Source organism: Paramisgurnus dabryanus, chromosome 8, assembly GCF_030506205.2.
Source record: "Paramisgurnus dabryanus chromosome 8, PD_genome_1.1, whole genome shotgun sequence".
In the NCBI taxonomy this organism is placed as follows: Eukaryota; Metazoa; Chordata; class Actinopteri; order Cypriniformes; family Cobitidae; genus Paramisgurnus; species Paramisgurnus dabryanus.
This window is the reverse complement of record NC_133344.1, coordinates 2,795,349-2,817,260: the sequence shown is the minus strand read 5'-3', so window position 1 is coordinate 2,817,260 and position 21,912 is coordinate 2,795,349. Positions and strand designations below refer to the sequence as shown.

The window sequence follows — 21,912 nt, the reverse complement described above, 5'->3', positions numbered from 1 at the left end:
ATATTCCCAAAATATCATCCTTGCCCCGACCACAATTAACCAAAGGATATTCTCCAAACATAGCAAATGTAAGATCATTAATCACTGGGGAAAACTTTAACTGAACAGGCCAGAAAACAAACAGTGTGTTATACAATGGAAAAACCAGACACATTGCATTTCTATAATATGCATTGTATATATTTAACCTTAAAGACAGGATGAGCTTGTCATCAAAATATATGATTAGAGAAGATGCCACTATGAAAAGGATTATCAAAACCATGTGAACATATAATGTGAATTAAACAGGATATATAGATATATATTTGGTTTGCTTACAAGTTAACTAGTGGGTGTGGGAAAGGTACATCTTTTAGATTCTTACAGTAACAAATGTTGTAATCAATAATTAATATGTATTAAATGCCCCCACTAATTATTCTATAAACATTAAACATGTTTTGACTAATGGTGAATCTAATTTATCAAGTTGTGTATGTGGCTTGGGTGCCTTATTATCATTACCATATGCAACCAAAGATTTTACTAAAAGGGCACAAATTTGTTTACAAGAACATAAAAATCCTAGATCTAGTCACTTATTTGTACTCTCAAAATGCACCGCATTGATGTATTTACCTTTAAATGCACAAAATGATTTTGTTCAGTCTGATGCAGTGGCAAGGCTACATAATGGTCAGGGTGGCACTTGCCCAAGCAGATTGACGATTGGCCACTCAGATCAATCAATTTTGAGCACAAATTATATTTCAACTGTATTTCATTTTATATATGTGTGTGTGTGTGTGTGTGTGTGTGTGTGCGTGTGTGCGTGTGTGTGTGTGTGTGTGTGTGTGTGTGTTTTGTGGGGACATTCCATAGACGTAATGCATTTTATAACATACAAACTGTATATTCTATTCCCCTTACCTGCCCCATTCCCTAACCCCAACCATCACACAAAACTTTCTTGTACCTTAGATTTTCAATAAACATCATCTTGTTTGATTTATAAGCTTGTTTCCTCATGGGGACATCAAAATGTCACAATTGGTCCCCACAACGTGATAATTACCAGGTACACACACACACACACACACACACACACACACACACACACACACACACACACACACACACACACACACACACACACACACACATGGAAACCCGTGTGTGTGTGTGTGTGTGTGTGTGTGTGTGTGTTTGTGTGTGTGCATGCGTGTGTATGTATGTCGCCACATCATGGTAGGTGTGCCGTATATTTTCCTGCTTTTTTGTCCTTTTCCAATCACACCTATGAAAATGCTGCCTTAAAGGGATAGTTAACTTAAAACATGTAATTCAGTCATAGTTTACATAACAGAACGGACCATCCAAACATTTGAGTTTCTTTATTGTGTGATACACAAGTTATTTTAAAGAGTGTTGATAACCACAGTGTCTGGTCCCCACTCCATTGTATTTTTGGCGAGTCAGGGAAAAACTAAAATATTTTTTTTCTCAATTTTTGTGTGTGTGTTTCACTCAAGAAAGAAATCATGAAGGTTAGACACAATATGAGGTTGAGTAAATGATAACAGAATGTCATTTGTGGGTTAACCATCTCCTATTTCGGCCATTCCCAAACTGTGGTCCGTGTAAAGGCAAAATAAGAATATGTATATTTTAATATACAAACTCGTTCATATTTTGGGCAAAACGTAAACTGAACGCACTGTATTACTGCCTAATGAACGTTACTGTAAACTCATTTATTCTGGTGCCTGTGAACGGGACGCTCTCTCAGTTTAACGTCGTTCAATAGGGTAACTGTGAACTAAACTAGTTCATGTAGAAAGTGAACTTTCCCAACACTGAGAATATGTATATAAATAATACTGATATAAGGTTAAGAAACCTGTTGTACTGATGTGATGACCAGTTATAGTTTTAGTGCTAGTAAGACTATTTAGATGTGCAGATTAATTCAGGACTTTGTGTAGACATATTTTATAATAAGTATTATGAGGTGGTCCGCGAAAATTCTTGATTACAAATAGTGGTCCACACACACAAAAAGTTTGAAAACCCCTGCTCTATTTAACAGTAATATAACTTTTAACAGTGTTTGTGCAGACATGCTAAACTTTGGAGAATACAGTATTTAACATTAATAATGTTATTAATCACCATGTATGGCAAATTTAGTTAAACATGATTTTATTCACATTTATAATTATTTTTAAAGCAGATTATGGCAGGATGGGGGAAAAAATGAGTGCAATGTGCAGCATGTTACCTTGAAAGTTACCAAGAGGTGTGTGTGCGTGCATGTGCGCGTGCATGTGTTAAATTATATGTTAAAAACCCGTGTTCTGTCCTTTCGGCCGATGCTACTGTACTCAAAAAATATTTCCAAGGTTGGCAGGTCTGAAAAAGCTGCACTTGCTGCTCGTGTAACAGCTTTAAAGGAAAGAGATGCTCTTGAAGAACAGGAACAACAATTAAGGAGAAGCAGCTTGATTTAGAGGCTGAACTAGCTGCATCTACTGCTAAGCTGGCAGTATTAAATGCTTTTGAACAAAAAAGGCCCGTCTCAAGGATCTGTACGTGTTCTGAATTACAATGTTGGAAATGGAAGGAAAACTGGCAATGGGTTAAACGCAATGGCAAAGGAATACAATCCTGGAGCAAGGAAAAATGTTCAGCAACCAGACTGGTTATTTCCGCCTGGTCAAAAAGTTGATGTGCAACCTAAACCAAAGTGGAGTCTGATTAACACTGCTACAAGTGAACACCATGCTTTCAATTTACAACAGCAAGCAACAGCGGTACAAGGAACACCACAGCATACAAGTGCTAAATTAATTGAAAAGCAACATGGAACTGGCAAAAATCTAATCTGATGTCATACTTACCATCATGGATAAGCAAAATGAGATCACAACTGCATTGCCTTAACAGCAGCAATCAATGTTACTGCCACCAAGGGAAATTCCAATATTCAACGGGGAATCTCTTCAATATGAGACCAAAATTGCCATTTATGCTGAGGGATCAGTGTAGAGTGACAGCTTATGACATAATGGAAACATGTAAACGCAGAGCTTGTTTTATTGATCTGGTCACATTCATAGAACAAATTCTTTCTGACCCTTTGTTTGGTGATATTCAGGAGTCTTCATTTGGTGTTACTGGAATAAAGACATTGACCAGATTTAAATCTCAACCAAAGCAAAGATCAGGAAATACTTTCGCTACCACAGCAATATCTCAAAAATACGCCATATGCTGTCTGCATCAGATGCAGAGAAGCTTATCCACGCTTTTATGACCTCTAGAATAGACTATTGTAACTCATTACTCAGGGGATGCCATGTAAATCAGGTAAATAAGCTTCAGCTAGCTCAAAACGCTTCTGCAAGGGTGCTTACTCGATCTAAGAAGTATGACCACATAAGCCCAATTCTGGCATCTTTACACTGGGTACCAGTTAAATATCGCATACAATTTAAAATATCACTAATGGAATGATTTACCAACCGATGTCCGAGAATCAGACACAGTCGATAACTTTAAATCTAGACTTAAATCTTTTCTCTTCAACAAAGCATTCACATAATTTGTCTAGTAAAGGTACTTAACTCGCAATAGTTATTTTTATGGAACAAAGCACTCATGGTCATAACACAGACCAACCTAATAAATAAATAAATAAAAATCTTATTAGCATGAACACTTCAAAATTAATTACGGTAAATAGTTTGCCACCGTTTGCACCTGAACCTGCATTAACGACGACAGTGAGGCCTCGGGCCTTAGTCAAATGGGTTGGCACGTATGGTTGGGTTATGATTTTGATTTTGTTTTCTTGTGGTCTTGAATTGAACCACATTAGCAAACATTGAAGTTTCAAACAGTGGGAATTCAACATCAGACTTATGGAAGGCTGATAAAGCTGATTGCCTATGCTGTGCTAATAATCATTCATTGGAGGAGTGTGATCAATTCAATTCAAAGAAGCATAAGGAAAAGCTATGCTTTCTCAGGGAAAAGGGAGTTTGCTTTGCATGCTTATGTATTGGACAAATGAGCAAAGATTGTAAAGGGCGATTGAATTGCAAGGTTTGTCCTCAAACTCATGCTATTGTGCTTCACATTAAAAGGCAATCAGCAATCTTTATCTGGTAACAAGTTAGTTTCTTCTAAGACGTGGTCATACAGGGGTCGGTGAGGATTGATGTGAACTATCCATTCTCCCTGTAAAAGTTAAATCTGTTAAAGGAAACAAGGTCATACAAACATATGCATTTTTGGATCCGGGTAGCTCTGCAACATTCTGCTCAGATGAACTTATGAAGAAGCTTAATATTTCAGGTAAACAGGTCAAGTTCCTTCTTAGTACCATGGGGCAGCAAGCTATAGTTCAAGCGTATTCCTTGACTGGCTTGGAAGTATCTAGTCAGGATGGCAATCATTTCTATCATCTCCCAGAGGTTTTCACGCAGCAGAAAATGCCAGTTGGCATTGACAGTTTGATAACATCTGAAGATTTGGCTGAATTTCCTTATCTATCAAAAGGTGCACATTCCTAAGATAAAGGCAAAAGTCGATTTACTGATTCGCACTAATGCTCCCAAGATACTGAAACCTTGGGAAATAGTTAATAGCTGTGGGACTGGCCCATATGCTGTTAGGACTGTATTGGGATGGTTTGTCAATGGCCCACTGAATGGAAACAGTGGTGCATATGAAATGCAGCTTCCTACTGTTACAGTAAACCATATTGCTGTGTGAAAATTGGAGGAAATGTTAATCAACCAGTACAATCATGACTTCAACAAAAGCATTGTGAAGAAAGAAATGTCAAGGGAGGACGTCAAGTTAATGGAAATTATGGAGCAGTCAGCAGTACTGCAAGATGGGAAATATTGTTTAAAGTTGCCATTTAAGACTAAAGAAGTCCATCTGAAGTCCAACAACTTTGCTGTGGTAAAGCAATGGGTCCTTGGTTAAAAGAAAAGATTTCTTAAGGACCATGGTTTCTACCAGGAATATGCAGGATACATGAATGACATTATCAGCAAGGGTTATGCAGAACAAGTACCTCAAGAAGAGCTGCACTGTGAAACTGGGAAAGTATGGTATATCCCTCATCATGGTGTTCACCATCCAAGAAAGGGATCTATTCGTGTAGTGTTTGACTGTGGAGCTACGTTTCAGGGAATATTGTTGAACACCTGCAGGGTCCTAATCTTACCAGCTCCTTGCTTGGAGTTCTTAGTCACCTTAGACAGGAACCCGTAGCCTTTATGGGTGATATTCAGGCTATGTTCCATCAAGTAAAGGTGGCTAAAGAAGACCGGAATTGTCTTCGCTTTCTCTGGTGGCCAGATGGAAACTGTTCTGAGAGACTTGTGGAATATAGGATGACTTTACATTTATTTGGTGCAGTTTCCTCTCCGAGCTGTGCAAGTTATGCATTGAGGAAAACTGCAGAAGACAATCATCTTGAATTTCCAGCTCATGTGATTTAATCTGTCAAGCAGAATTTCTATGTTAATGACTGCTTGAAGAGCTCGGCTACGGAAAGAGAGGCTATGAAGACGATCAGGGCTCTTATTGATCTTTGTCAGAAAGGGGGATTCATTTTGGAAAAATGGATTAGCAATAGCCGTGCATCTCAGTGGAACAAAGGGCCAAAGATCTGAAGTAGTTGGATTTAGACCGAGATAAACTGCCACTTGAAAGAGCATTGGGCCTACAATGGTGTGTGGAAACAGATTCCTTTAAATTCAAGTTGGAGGTAAAACAGCAGTCCCTAACTATATGTGGCATGCTGTTGGTCACCAGCTCTATGTACGATCCTCTGGGGTTTGTGGTGCCAGTCACATTATCTGCTAAGATGATGCAGGAAGAACTCTGCAGTAGAGGTAGTGGATGGGATGATGCCATACCACAGGACATCTTAAGCCAGTGGAAAAGATGATTGGAGGATCTGGGATCATTAGCAAAAATCAAGAATGCTCAATTACACCATTTTACTGATGCCAGTGAAACTGGATATGGCATAGTATCATACATCAGCATGTTAAATCATGAGAACCGTATTCACATTGCCTTTCTACTTGGGAAAGTCAGAGTGACACCACTGAAGGCCGTAACCATTCCTCGCTTGGAGTTGACAGCAGCTGTGCTTACTACCAAGGTGGATGCAATGTTAAAGGAGGAACTGAATATACAGTTAGATAATTCTGTATTCTGGACTGATAGTACTGCAGTACTGAAGTACCTCAACAATGAAGATAAACATTTTCATACTTTTATAGCTAATCGGATTGCAACCATTAGAGAAACAGCTGAACCCTCTCAATGGAGACATGTCAGTTCTAAAGACAATCCAGCTGATGACACATCACGAGGAATGAAGGTTAAAGACTTTCTGAAGAGCATCAGATGGCTTGGAGGTCCAACCTTCTTGTGGTCACATGAGCAGGATTGGCCTGTAAGCAAAGTAAAGGTCTCAATAGATGCTGAGGATGTAGAAATCAAACGAGAAACCACAGTAAATGCCATTTGTGTGAATGAAGTGTCTAATCCTCCTGAACAACTAATCATTTACTTTTCTGAGTGGAGGAGGCTTTAAATAACAGTGGCCTGGTTTCTCAGGTTGAATATGAATTTGTTGGAAAAAAATTCGCTTGAGAAAGAATCAGAACCCCACTAATGCTAATCATGTAAAAAACAGTGGTTTACAGTCTAAAGCATCAAAAGTCACTGCAACACCGACAAGTCTTGGTTTGACACTGGATGATTTACTGGGAGCAGCAGAAGCAATCATTCGCTATTGCCAACGAAGGAAATTCAAAGAGGAAATTTCAGCTCAGTGAATTTCAGCTCACAAATTAACAGTGAATTGACAAAGTCCTATTTATTGTCTGAATCCAATTTTGGACAATGGACTCTTACGAGTAGGAGAAGGACTGACTAAAGCAGCTATGCCAGAAGATGTTAAGCATCTGCTTATACTTGGAAAAGATCAGCATATTTTTTGCTTATACTAAAGCAGGAGTGGGGAACCCTGGGTCCTGGAGGGCCACTGTCCTGCAGAGTTTAGTTCCGACCCTAATCAAACACACCTGAATTTCATTTCCAAGTAATCTTGAAGAATTTAATTAGATTTTTCAGGTGTGTTTAATTAGGGTTGAAACTAAAGTCTGCAGGACAATGGCCCTCCAGGACCAGGGTTCCCCACCCCTGTTCTAAAGCATGTACATGAAAGTTTGGGTCATAGTGGACGAACTCATACATTATCTACAGTTCGGAGGAAATTTTGGATTACCAACTCCAACTCCGCTGTTAGAAAGATCATAAATGGATGTGGTTTTTGTAGACGCCATAATAGAAGACCAGTTGAACAACAGATGGCAGATATTCCAAAGGAGAGGATTCTTCCTGATCTACCACCATTTACCAACACTGGTGTAGATTATTTTTGACCTTTGGAAGTAATGAATGGAAGAGTTACCTCTAAAAGATCTGGAGTAGTATTCATCTGTATGGCAAGCAGGGCAATCCATCTTGAGGTAGAACGCTTACTGGAAACGGATGCATGTATCAATGCATTACGTTGGTTTATTAGCAGGAGAGGACAAGTAAAACATCTAAGATCAAATGAAGAGCTCTTTTCCAAAACGCTATAAATCCATTTCAATAGTTTTCAGAAAAAGTACATTTTTTACCTAGACCCACACATTTTGTGAATATTCAATTTTTGCTGTTATAATAGATTTTTTGCTCAATCTAAACATGTTGAATAATGATTATTAAATCAAACAACAATATTGTTGATTATAAATTCAAAGTTAATTTTATTTTTTTTCAAAACGCTATAAATCCATATATTTTTCCCATAAATGTATGTTTTTTCTTTAAAAAACAAAACAAAACAAATAACAGAATATGCAACATGTACTCAGGGACTCTTCATACTATAAATGAATAAGTAAATTATTCAGATTGTGATATACATTGGAGCCAGTATGAAATAAACAGAATTACACATAACTAACTTGCTATTACTCCCTCCACCATTTCAGTTTTCTCCTTAGCAGGGCATTAGGAACCCCTTTTGCTTGATATATTTCACCTATCTCTCTCTCTCTCTCTCTCTCTCTCTCTCTCTCTCTCTCTCTCTCTCTCTCTCTCTCTCTCTCTCTCTCTCTCTCTCTCTCTCTCTCTCTCACACACACAGTTGTATTAACCTCACACGCACACACAGCGAGCTCCCCTCGATCTGCTCTCAATGACATACCATGTAACAACGTGCTCATAATGTCCAATCCAAAAAGCAAAACTTTACAGATGTCCCTGCATTGTTCACTACCCACATTTTGTACTTTTGCACGACATTGGTCAATGTATCAAACGCCATGTCTGTCTATCAGCAGGCTATCGAACTATTCAGTACTTTTCATGTTACGTTAGCAGGCTTCTTCACAGGAAAAAAACTTTATCGCAAACGTACCAAACGGTATTAAACGAGCCAGTTCTGAAACGAAAGTTGTACATACCAAACACTTTGATGAAGATCGCCTTGCAAACGGGTACCTTCTCCGGGTGATGTATTAACATGACATTAATCCTCATTTGAGTAATGAATGAACATAAACAAACATCTGTTCAGAGCGCCGCCATTGGATTGCGTCGAACGCTCATCGAGTTCTGATTGGTCGAGAGGATAAATCGCGTTTAGGCTAAAAATAGGCTCGGCGCTTATCGCGTTTTGGAAAAAAACGGCATCTTGTACCTACATTTTAACAAGGAAATGTAATGATTTGACATAAAACATTCATGGAGCAGTGAATAGGTTCAGTACACAGCCAAATGACATGACAAACTCATTTTTTTTTAAATGGCGTTTATCGCGTTTTGGAAAAGAGCTCTTCAATAATGGTACAAACTATGTTGAGGCACGAAGAGAACTGAAGGACGCCCTTGTTGCATTAAATCATGAGTGTTGTCACAGTAGAGCTTAAAATAAAGATCATGATTCTCTCATGATTCTCAAGAACTTTGGTAATTTTAAAGATGTACAACCCCTGAACATTAGTTTAACATTAGTTTTTACAGGTGCAAAGAATTATGCTTCTGAAAGTTTCAGATAAGTGTACATAATCTTTAAATTCAGTTAATGTTAATTGTAGAGTGATTATGTATTCATTTTATTTAAGGAAAAATATATATATATATACATTTTAAGTAGACATGGATTAACATTTCTTTATAGTAATGAGCTATGACGCGGTTCGGCGGACACCAATCGCAAGGCGTAAACGTTCGGCAGCAACCAATCGGAAGGCATAAAATGCATTCAAGCGTTTTTTGACGCTTTCGCTGGCGGCGTGAACGTCCATCGGGTGAATAAATCTAAATGCATGCTTAATCTTCATGCCCACTACACTTGGGCCAAATACAGGAAAACGTAATGTAAGTAGTCAAGTGTTCAAGTGCAAAGACAGCAAGTGTGGTTATTTGGATGCAGCCAATGTTTTCCCCTGTGCTAAAAACTTTTTAGAAGGGATAAGATCCTCTTTTTGGTACTAAAACAACTCACGGTTCTTGTCGTATGTACCTGCGCATTGCTCTGCATTCTTTTTAGTTTCTGTTTCTTTCTGTCTAACTTCTCAGCGAAAGCATCTGCTGTATCAGTGGCGCGAACACGAGCATATCTGGCTTGCGCAATAATAAATGGTACGTCAAGACGTCATCGTGCCACTGTGATTGTGTGTTGTCAAGAGAACTGATGAGACTGCGTCTTTCTTCCTTAACCCCCAGGGGTCCAAAAACGCGTCGACGCGTTTTGACATGTTTTCTCCTTATCATAGCAGAATCAACTTAAAATACAAGTAAAGTTTGATCAGATTTAAATATTTTACCGCAAGTTTGGATTATATACTTTATACACACACGTGAGGAATATCTTCATTTATGTCTGGACATTGAGGAAGAGAAGCATTTATCTTTAACGTTACCTAAGAAGAAGAACAATGGAGAACGCACAGGAGGAGGATATATTCCTGAAGAAACTGTAAGTCATTTGTCTTCATTTATATTTGCTATCATGTAATATGTTATGGCTTGTGCAGTTTAGCCTACATAAGCAACCTCAGCAGACTGCACGCTTCGGATTGAAAAACTTTCGCATTGTTTACAAACGAGGACGCGTGATCACGTTATGGCGGATTTCATTGTTACATGCTGTACAGTGTTAGACACCGTTATTCACTTTCGTATCCTACATACATTGCGCTTTACACGCGACACCGTTTTATTATGAGCGCCGCGTTGTTTCCACAGAGACGCGAGCTCGCGCACATGGACGCCATATGCGATGTGTTTTTAAAGTTCATACTTGCTTACAATAACGCGTTTAAAACAGAAGCTAGACGATAAGGGGATGGGAATCTGAAAACAGTCATCTGAAAACAGCTTTTTACAACTAATCACAGCAGATGTTTATCTGAGATACTAATTTAGTTTATGTACATGATAGTTTAGTTTATCTGAATGTAGTGCTATCATTTACCCATCAGTTTTCTATGTAAGGGTATTTCTGTGGACAATTTATGCTAACAGCTGTTTATAACTCTCTTACAGGTCTGCATCCCTCTCATCAGTACAAAACTATGAAGTGGAAAAACATATTCACACTTTTTGGACAAAGTTATATGGTAACATGAGCCACATGAAGTTTACAGCTCTGTTGTTTATCAGTTTCTTATACAAGTTAAGTTTTTATATAGGGTTTGTTTCCAAATAAACTGAAAATGTCCTACTGACCTTTATTTCTATTTTGATTATATTGTTAACTTCTTAATAAACCTCAAACAAACATGTATAGATTTGTCCTCACATTCTTTACTGTAGTTCCCTCTCACATTACTGCCTCATTATGCAGCTCATTAGCTCATTATGCAAGGCTTTGTTTGCTAGCTGTCAATCAATCCTTCTCGCATACGGCCCCTCTAAACAAAAAGTGTCTTACAATTTCTAAATCAATATATTGGTTTATGTGAATGAGTAGGCAGGATGATTTTCACATCATTTTAAAGAAAAAACTCTAGACTACTAGATTCTGTTTAGAAAAGTCTTGTTAAAACATGTTTAGTATGGGTTTTGTGGACTTATATCAGTGACTTAAAAATTTCGCTTTTTTAAAAACCATGCATAAATATTTTTCTCTCAAAAATACAAACATGTACATACATGTAGCTCATATAATATTTTAGCCCAGTTTGTGCTGAACACAGTGGCATGAGACACTTGCCATTATTATGTTTGAAAGAAACTGAAAAAAGACCAAATGTAAGAGCATGTCAGAACCTCTGACAGTGTCCCAAAATGGTCGGACCCCAGAGGGTTAAAAATACAATTACCTGAATTGTCGAAATGCTGGAAAAGGAACGTTTGGGGGTCGAATCGAGATCACGATCTTTTAACGATTAATCGTGCAGATCTATGTCACAGGTTGGAATTCATTGGAGTTTTAATCCACCAGCAGGTTCACACCATGGTGGTATATGGAAAAGATGCTAAGCTCTGTCCTGCAGCAACAAAGATTGGACAATGATGGACTTCACACAGTTCTCTGTGAAGTGGAATCCATTTTGAATGATCGACCTAGTACTAAGCTATCGGACTATCCTAATGATCTGGAGCCGCTTACACCTAATCATGTTCTTCTCTTGAAAGGGAAACCAGCTCTACCACCTGGTGTGTTTGAACCATATGACCAGTATGCGAGAAAACGATGGAGACAGGGGGCAATATCTTTCTGATCTGTTCTGGAAAAGATGGCAACGAGAATATCTACCTTTGCTTCAAGAAAGACAAAAATGGAATCAGAAAACAGGATTTTGGTAGCTGGGGATATTATAGTTATTATGGATTCTTCAGCTCCTTATGGTTCCTGGGCTCTTGGCAAGGTCCTAGAGGTTTTTCCAGATAAGCATGGTCTTGTACGTTCAGTAAAAATGCAGACCAAAACTAGCACTATTGAAAGACCAACAACTAAACTTTGTCTTTTGAGGTGGTATCTAAACTTCATGAAGTTTAGATACCACTGTTTGTTTTGGGTGTGTTGTAATGTCTGGCTCCTTTTAATTATTCATTGTGTTTGAATTGTTATGTTTGTTCACCATTAACAATTAGGGGTCCGCATGTAGGAGCCAAAATGTGTTATAATATGTGACCATTGTGTGGCGCTGTGACCATTTCATTTAGTATAAAGGCTGCCTTCCTACTGTGATGGTCAGGTGGTTTGACGCGGAAGGGCAAAATATTTTTAATCGTAACAGCGCGAAATGATGGACTGTATATGTTTGCCTCGCTGTATTTATATTTAATACTAAATTGGATATTATATGTGTTGGTATTATGTGGAGCAATTAAATAACGTATGATGATGCAACAAAATAATGGACTTCTCGTATTTCATGGGGACTATAATGAGAGGTGAACAATGTACCATTAAAGCAAGAATGCGTGTCAACCTAATTATTCCGGGATCTAATAACCCAGTAGCTTAAAGTAATCGATTTAGCTCCTGCAGTAATGATACCATTTAATTACCATGTAGATACTCAAAAGTAAGTATCACACATTTATCTGCAAGTACAACATATTTATGGTGTATGTACAAGGTAAGTACACATACTGTAAAATAAAGTGCTATCCAGTGGATGCTCAAGTGTTTTATAAGTTTTAACTTATAGGGCCCTATTTTAACGATCTGAAACGCAAGTGCGAAGCGCAACGCGCAAGTGAGTTTGTGGGCGGATCTTGGGCGCTGTTGCTATTTTCCCGGCGGGAGAAATAACTCTTGCGCTGGGCGCAAATCAATAAGGGGTTGGTCTGAAGTAGGTTCATTATTCATAGGTGTGGTTTGGGCGTAACGTCAAATAAACCAATCAGAACGCTATCCAACATTCCCTTTAAACGCAAGGGCACAAGTTCCATGGCGGGTTGCCAGGGGCGTCAGTTTGTGTTGAAAAGTGGTGGGGACAAAAAATCAGATGAAAAAACATTACAGCAGGACGGGAAAAATATTGAATAACGGCAAAAATGGGCATAGTGTAGGCCGGTCAACAACACAAAAGTACTCCGCATAAAGCCCTCAACAATGTCGACTGCACATGTAACAGTCCCTACAACACTAGCTCAACCGAACAGTGCCAAAGCACCATACTGTAGAAAACAGCAGCACGTTAAGTCAGTGATTACAATGAAATTCATTATATATGTAAAAAAAAACACACTATAAGCACCAGGGACATGCACAGACATTTTGAGGGGCAGGGGCTCAAGTGAAATAAAGGGCACTTCTCTTCTTTTTTTTTTTTAAACAAAAAGTATATATATTAACGCGATTCTGACTTTCTTTTTTTTTTTTTATATTAAAAAGGTTAATTAATTTTATCTTCCTCAAACTCACGCAATTGTTTAATTTTCAAAAGATGTCTACAAAATAATCAGTTCACACAGACACCATAGTCTCCCATAGCAGCAAAGGAAGCCATTACACAATGTGCATGTTTTGAAAACATTAAATTACATTACAATAACATTAATTACAAATTTGTTAAAATGCTAAAAACAAAGTTGTGACTGCTGAGTTAGCGCTGCATGCCAATAAATGCTATATCATATGCTAGCGTTTAGCTGATTAGTTGTTACGTAGTTGTTACTCAAAATGTATTTTTGTCTGAGAAGGGCTCAAAATATAAGGTCTGTTTACTAATTTGAGCTGGCATGAGCCTCAGAGCAGAGCTCAACATTATTATTCATGACCCTTTCAAATAGGGCAAAAATAGACCATTTAATTAAAATGTCAAAATCTATGGGTTGTAAATGGACATGTAAAAACGTTTCTGGATAATTTTTGCACTTAATAAAGCAACATACATTCTATGTAATGGTCAAAGAACAATTTAACATATTATGACAACACATCCTATGGCAACACACATGTCAGAAACATCAAATATAGATTAGGCCTATTTTATTTGTATTTTATATTTTACTTTTTTGTGATGTCAGTGAAAATTCAGACTGGGCAAGTAAAATACTGAACCATCAGATTTCTTCCCAATCTACTCCAGCACTCCAGTATAACACATTATACTTATTTAACAGCCATTACAAAAAACGCAAACAAAAAAGCTTACTACTGCAGTTAGCAATTATTTTATTGTTTGTGCTTTATTATTTTATGAGCAGTCTATTTAAACTACATACACTACACTGTTACAAGTTTGCAACTCTTCAGGTTAATATGGGGGATTGCCATGGAAAAAAATGTCCCTGAATCGTTATGTGTAACAACGTGTCCCATATTTTGTGCATAAAACTGTTAATATAAGAATGCTTTCTTCCTCACACACTTACCGGTAGCCTGCCTGCATAATCATCCACATGATCGCGTCTGGGTCGGGCTGAGCTTTGGCGCTTGAAGCGCGAATGATGCACCACGAGTGTTGACAAACCAATCATAAAGCGCAGTAAGTTAGAGAGGCGGGACTAAGGAAAGGTAAAGCCAAACATATTAGCGATGTGAATTTTGGAGGCGGGACTCATCTGTTAACCGTTTGTGTGCCACAAATAGCGCTATTTTTCTTTATATAAGAGTTTAAATCTCATTTAAATGATTTCTGAATAAATTCATGTTAAATTAAATAAGCAACAAGTAAAAAACACAAGAAACAGACAGACATCAGTTGTTATATGAATAAAGATCATATTATTATTTTTTTTTTAAAGCACCCCAGAAAAAAAGGGCACTTTCTCTCCAGGAATAAAAAGGGCAGGTGCTCAAGCCCCCTTTGATGTCTATGTGTGCACGTGCCTGATCAGCACACAACACATGTGACCCTGGACCACAAAACCAGATGTACACTGCACAAATTATTTTCAAGAAAAAATGTTCTTTGTATTTTTGCCTTGTTTTCGGTAAAAATATCTAAAAATTCTTAAATTAAGATGCTTTTTCTTGATGAGCAAAATGACCTAAGAAAATAAGTCTAGTTTTTAGACCAAAAATACCAAATTTAAGTGATTTTGTGCATAAAACAAGCAAAAAAAATCTGCCAATGGGGTAAGCAAAAAAATCTTGAGAATTTTTCTTAAACACTAAATTCAAGAAAAGTTCAAGAAAAAATTGCTTACCCCATTGGCAGATTTATGCACAAAATCACTTAAATTTGATATTTTTGGTCTAAAAACTAGATTTTTTCACATCAAGAAAAAGCATCTTAATTTAAGAATTTTTAGATATTTTACTAAGAAATTTTTTCTTGAAAATCTGACTTTCTTACTTACTTTCTTTCTTACTTGTCTTGTTTTCAGTATATCAAAAATTTTTTAAATTAAGATGTATTTTCTTGATGAGCAAAATTACCTAAGAAAATAAGTCTTATAGTTATAAATAGTTTTTAGACAAAAAATATACAATTTAAGTGAATTTGTGCTGAAAACAAGCAAAAATATCTGCCAATGAGGTGAGAAAATTTTGCTTAAACTAAGTGTTTAAGAAAAAAATAAATCTTATTTTAAGATTTTTTTCTCACCCCATTGGCAGATATTTTTGCTTGTTTTCAGCACAAATTCACTTAAATTGAATATTTTTTGTCAAAAAACTAGACTTATTTTCTTAGGTCATTTTGCTCATCAAGAAAAAGCATCTTGATTTAAGAATTTTTAGATATTTTTACTGAAAACAAGACAAAAATACTAAGTAAGAAAGTCATTTTTGCAGAGTAAGTCGCACATGTATTGTTTGATTTTTCAGAACATTTGAACCAAATGCTTTCAAAAAGTGGTGGGGACAAAATCAGCCATTTCAAAAAGTGGTGGGGACATGTCCCCAGCGTCCCCAGTGTAAATGACACCTATGCGGGTTGCTATTATTATGACGGATTTACCAGGTGCACGCCAGGAGCGGTTCACAGCCGAGGAGACCGACGTTCTTGTAAATTCCAAGCTTGCCAGCATAAATCGGGCACGCCGTGTAACGGGAGGTGGATCTGCCTACACATGACCTGACGCCAGCAGAGGACATTGCTGCGTCCACCCTCACCGCTGAAAGGGTTTGGGGGCTTTGAAATCGGACCCAAGAAACGCAACCAAGGTCCAACCCCAAAGTACTCTTACAAATCAAGTTCATATACATTAAGGTTTCTTATGAAAACATTTTAATTATTATTTACATAAAATAAACGTAATACAGCCACACAACAAACTTATTATTATTAACTTATGAAAATATTTTAATCGTTATTTGCATGAGAATTTTTTAACGCAGCCACACAATAAATAAAAACTACCACCACAATGCTCACCACTATGATTTCCCTTATCTCGTGTATTAATATTTTTTAGTGTAACAATTTATGATTTGCAAAAATAACTGTTGCATCTGTGTAGATTAGATGCAAAGTGTATGCGCGTTGTGCACGCTATACATTATGGTCAAGCATGCGCCCTTAAAATAGCATAATGAACCACGCGCAACGCGCCACTGACTTTAAACTTTTTTTCTGGTCAGTGGCGCAATTGTTTTTTGAAACTGCAAAATAGCACCAGGGATGGTTTGCGCCGGAACACGCCTCCTTTTTTGCGCTGAACCGCCCAGGGAGCGCAGGTTCATTCCCTAGTTTGCCGACGTGCATCTGTGGAGGGAAAAACCTGCTGTGCGCCGGTGCAAAATACGAATGATACATGCGTCACTGACAAAGTCAATTGCGCTGGCTGCAAGATAGGGCCCATAATGTATATAACCTATAGGTAAAAGCGGAAATATAGATTGCCATAAAAACTCATCAGGAAAGCTTCATTTCCCAGACTCATAAAGTTAAGTCTGAGTAAATTTAACTGGGAGTTTGCACAGATGTGTCTCTCCGATATATGTCTGATAACAAAGAATAATTTCTCATCTCTTTAACAAAATACACAATTGTAAAAAATGTCAAACTACAATCATAGTTTTCAAAGATATTTTATACCTGTGTGCAGGCTGTGTCTCTTCACTCTTAAAGTTTTTTGGTGGATTCATAGACCAATCACTCTTCATAGACACACAGCTGAACTCTGGATCTGATCTCTTCTGATGATCTGAACTATAACAGACAACAGATTATAGTTAACCCTCTGATCTGATGTACAAAACAAGTCTAAATGAGTGTATGTGTAGTATACATATACTTTTATATAAACTCATTTGTTATTACAGTTTTTTGTATTGCTTAACTATAACCAGGTTTTTGAACATTTCAAACCATAATGCCATTTCTCAAAAAGCAATAGCAATGCTGTATTTGATCTATCCTGTACACTGTGCCGGGTTAAGCCTTTGTGAGGCCCTGGGCTAACGCTGGTTTGAGCCCCCCCCCCCCCCCCCCAATATACACTGAAAAAAATAAAGGCTGGATTTAAGTGCCCCATTGCAAAAAAATTTTTTGTAAAACTTAGAAACAGTCAGAAACAGCCCAGAAAATAACATTTGTAGTACGGCTGGTAAATAATCAACTTTAAGTTTATTTATGAAGAGACACTATAAAACAATTAAACCTGAGGTGGTGTTGCTAACCCAGATTTGACTCTTAGGTGAAACTCTTTACATACATGCAACTCTCTGTTCTCCTAATCTCTTCATCACAAAGGCTTTGGTACTGTTAGCCTTAAGGCTCACATCCCTGAGTATCTGCTGAAATATATGATGTAATGTATACATATTATGTGGTTCTAAGATTGTAATTTAATATTAATGTTTAGTATTATTTTAAAGGTCATGGTGCGATGAGTAAAAAGGTCTAAATTCTATAAGTCTAAGATATGATGGATTAAGGTTTTAGAACTTTGGATAGAAGATGCATTTCTTGTAGAGGTGGGGTTTTTGCCTTGATATTTCTGGCTAGTTTGACCAGTTGCCAAGATACTCCTGGCTAGTTTGACCAGGTGCTCTTTAGAATCACTTGGCACAGGTCAAACTGGATTTTGACCAGGTGTTCTTTAGTATCACTTGGTACAGGTCAAACCAGATTTTGGTAGTTTTTCTCAACCTGTGTATAAAAGGTGGCCTGGCAAAACATTCTAGGAGGCATCCTGTAACCAGGAGCTCCCACACTTTGTGTGTAGCCTATACAAACCTTATGGAGGCATCCTGTAACCAGGAGCTCCCACACTTTGTGTGTAGCCTATACAAACCTTATGGAGGCATCCTGTAACCAGGAGCTCCCACACTCTGTGTGTATTCAAACCTTATGGAGGCATCCTGTAACCAGGAGCTCCCACACTTTGTGTGTAGCCTATACAAACCTTATGGAGGCATCCTGTAACCAGGAGCTCCCACACTTTGTGTGTGTACTAAAACATCATGGAAGAAATCTTTAACAAGAATCTTCCTACACCATTTTAGGTGTATTATATCCACGATGGAAGTACTCTATAGCCAGAGTGTCTATTGCCAGGCATGACTTTGTAACTTTTGCAACTGTTGATCATTTTAATTAATTGAAATTGAATCATATTCTGTATGATATTCTTTAATTGATGTTTGAAGCTGGAACCTGCCTGGTATAATAAATTGTTACATTTGATTCATTTTAATTCTTCGGAAATTGTATTGATTTATTTTAATTCTTTCAGAAATTATTATGACTAGTAGATTAGAAGGAGTCTGGTATTACCGCAAGATTATTCTGTCAGGATATGATCACACTGGTGTTTTGATGGTTGAATGGAGCATGGGGCACATTCATTAAAACTCTAAGATTTATGTATATCACCTGCCTTAGCAAGTTGCATGAGCGCTAAACTAAAGTAACTATTTTTATGATCGGAGCAAGCATGGAGCAGCCAGACATAAAAATATTAGTTTTCCCGGCAACCTCTGACTAAGATCAGACTGACAATTTTGTGTCCGTGAGATATACGCAACGGCCGGCGTGTACTCTGTGCGATACCGGGTCCCTAATGAACGAATAACTAAGACTATGGGAATTTATAAATAATCAAACATATAAATTATGATCAACAGATAATAATAATACACTTAATTCTTACTATATTAAATTGGAGTCAGATTATAATTTAACCACAGAGATCAGAGAAATAAATTAAATAAATGGAATTATTCTTCTAGAAGCGCTACGGATGGCAAGAACACGTGGTCCCTTCACCACGCATTGGATACCTTCGTTGGGCCAAATGGGTGGCGTCTTACAGCTTGGTGATCCCGACGTGATGACGTATACCACAGGTGACGTAATTCTGGTGACGTAGTACACCCGAACAAGTGACGTGGTACTCCAGGAAGCTTGCCAGCGCGACATTTCAACCATAACAGAGGATTTCATTAATCGCAAAATAGGAGGTTTAATCGTCTACTTTTTTGTCTGCAGATGTGTTGGTAAGTTGATTTTATTTGTCTATTAGAAATGTTGAGGGTGAGCATAAACGCGCCCGCGTATGTTGTAGAATGGGCGGTAACGGTAAACTCAGTGAAAGTCCGGAGAGATCCGGTTATGCATGTTTTTATCACGGTACGTTACGAAAAGTCGTAAATTTGAGTCTAAATGTGTCTACATGTATGTAAACAAAGCTGCGCAAAACAGGCGATAATAACTCTGTTAATGGAAATAAAGTTACACAGCATGACAACAGCAGTGTAGATGAGGATAAATTCCCTTTGTTAGGAAATCAAATTTCTTTTGTTTTGTAAAGCAACAAAAGATAAACTTAAAATGGATTAACATCTTCCAAATTTTATGCTGGTTCTCAAATAAGGGTAAACATTGAATTACAGTAATTACTAAATGTATAGTTGTTTATGATGTTCACAGCAAATGTGCAACATTTAAAGGAACAATCTTCTGAATAAGAATTAACTAAAATAAAGGGATGTCATATACATTTAAACTGTAGTGTAATTAATGTGTTTGCAAGTGAGAAGTAAATTTTGGGTTTACATGATTGATATGACAAGAGCAAAGGTTCATATTAGTCTTTTTAAGATCATTAAATGCTGCAAACGTCAGTATATTAACTATGCCTGATGAGTTAAGGAGATAAGTAAATTTGTGAGTGAATCTCCTAAAGAACACTCAGGATTGGAATGGAATAAGTAAATCTTAAAACTCCTAAATTAATGCAGAATTCTCATTGTGAAATAAGGTAAATTGAGCTAAAGCTTTAACTGATGCACAGAAAAATAATGATGAAACTGTTCTTACAATTGTCAATAAATCACATGTGATCTTATCTCACTGAGAAAGATTCATCACTGAGATCAAAGGGCTTAACCCCCTCTCAGAAAGTATGTGCTGTTTCTCCTTGTTTCAAGGGGAATATGTTTAGCTTTGTTGTAACAAATAAAATACATCATTATTTTCTGTGAATCAATCAAAGTGATTTAATGCTATGATTAACATCATGATATACAGTACAGTTTAGTCAGCACTGTTAAAAGTTCTAGGCTTAGTCCTTCTTTATGAGATTATGAGAATTGTCAAATAAACAATTTAGTCCAGTTGTCTAGAGATTGTTGAAGCTGAGTCTTTGTTCTCTATGAGATTGTGGAAATTGTTAATGAGCAATTTGTTGTGTAATTGTCTAAAGATTGTGAAAGTCATAAAAATAGAGCTTATAGCTGAGTCTTGAAATCACAGCAGAAATACAGAATTCCTGTTTAAATTGTATCAGTCAGAGCTAAAAGTATTTTTACACTTCTGTATGTCTTCAGGTTGAAAGTTTAGGACTTTAAAATTTAAAGCAAAAGTTTGTGTTTTACATCCTATTCCTTGATTACTTTTTATATTCACAACAGAGAACTGTTGTTGTTAGTGGAAATGTTAATGCACAGGAACATGTTCTCAATTTTGCAAATTTACTATCATTCTAGAAGCCCTTGAGACCAGTAATAAAATTATTTTAATAAATATTATTTTTAATTTAATGTAATTTATATTATAATCATATTATAATATACATTATATTATAATGGCCAGACAGGCCTAATATGGTGAAAGATTATGCATTAGATGCATTTCAAACTTACATGATTTAAGATCCACAAAAAGGCCCAGGGAATATTTAGATTCAAATTTATTTGGTCCACTATCTCATGCCAAAACGGGGGTATGTGTAAGCTTTTGCTTGCTTGTTGCTTTGTTTTTTGTTTTTGTTTTTTGCTTTGCAGGAACACAGAAAATATTATGGCACAAGATAGTAAACCAAACAACTCTTTTATAAGTTTAAAACATCAACTTAAAATTGAATCTGATCAGTCGATGTACTTTTATAGTTGGTTAAAACTATGGGAAATGTTAAATCATCAAAAATTACAGTCCTACAGGTCACAGAGATGTGAAAAGTTTAAAAGTGTGTACCATAAATAGACATCACAGCAGTTAAACATGTGAACAACTCAGAGTAAAGTCAGTTAAGTTTAAGATTAAAATTAAAGTTAATCCAGAAATTTCCATAGCAAAAATGGGATTTTTTTTTATGCTCACAGTTTAAATGCAAGTGCAGTTTATGGTGCTATACACTCAGACTATACTGAAACAACATAGACAAATATAACAGAAAATTCCCAATTTAATCTGGCCTCTGAAATTAATTTGCAAAAAGCAATGATAAAAATCTTCTTAACAGGAAGAATTTACAACCTAATGCATTGCTGTCATTGACATTGGTAGTGACATCAGTAGAAACTAAAGATAATGCCATGTCTTAATGCAAATTGACCAAAGTTTAGAAATGCATGTTTCTTTGTCTGTTATTTTAACATTTTCCCTTTCAGGTGGATCTCTATGACTCCTTAAGATACTAGAGATGTGTCTGAGCCCAAATACAGGCACAAACCTGAAATGCAGGAGGTGGGTGTGATAA

The 21,912-nt window shown here is 36.9% G+C and overlaps 1 protein-coding gene across 5 annotated transcripts in view; it reads right to left on the bottom strand.

Moving 5' to 3' along the window:
- The window catches only part of LOC135771664 (protein NLRC3-like), a 141,527-nt gene that overhangs the window by 86,329 nt on the left and 33,286 nt on the right, over positions 1–21,912 (bottom strand). For all 5 annotated transcript variants that reach the window (XM_065281994.2, XM_065281995.2, XM_065281993.2 and 2 more), the window contains one exon: positions 17,025–17,138. In XM_065281994.2, the coding sequence (XP_065138066.1) occupies positions 17,025–17,138 (114 nt within the window). The remainder of the gene's footprint in view (positions 1–17,024; positions 17,139–21,912) is intronic.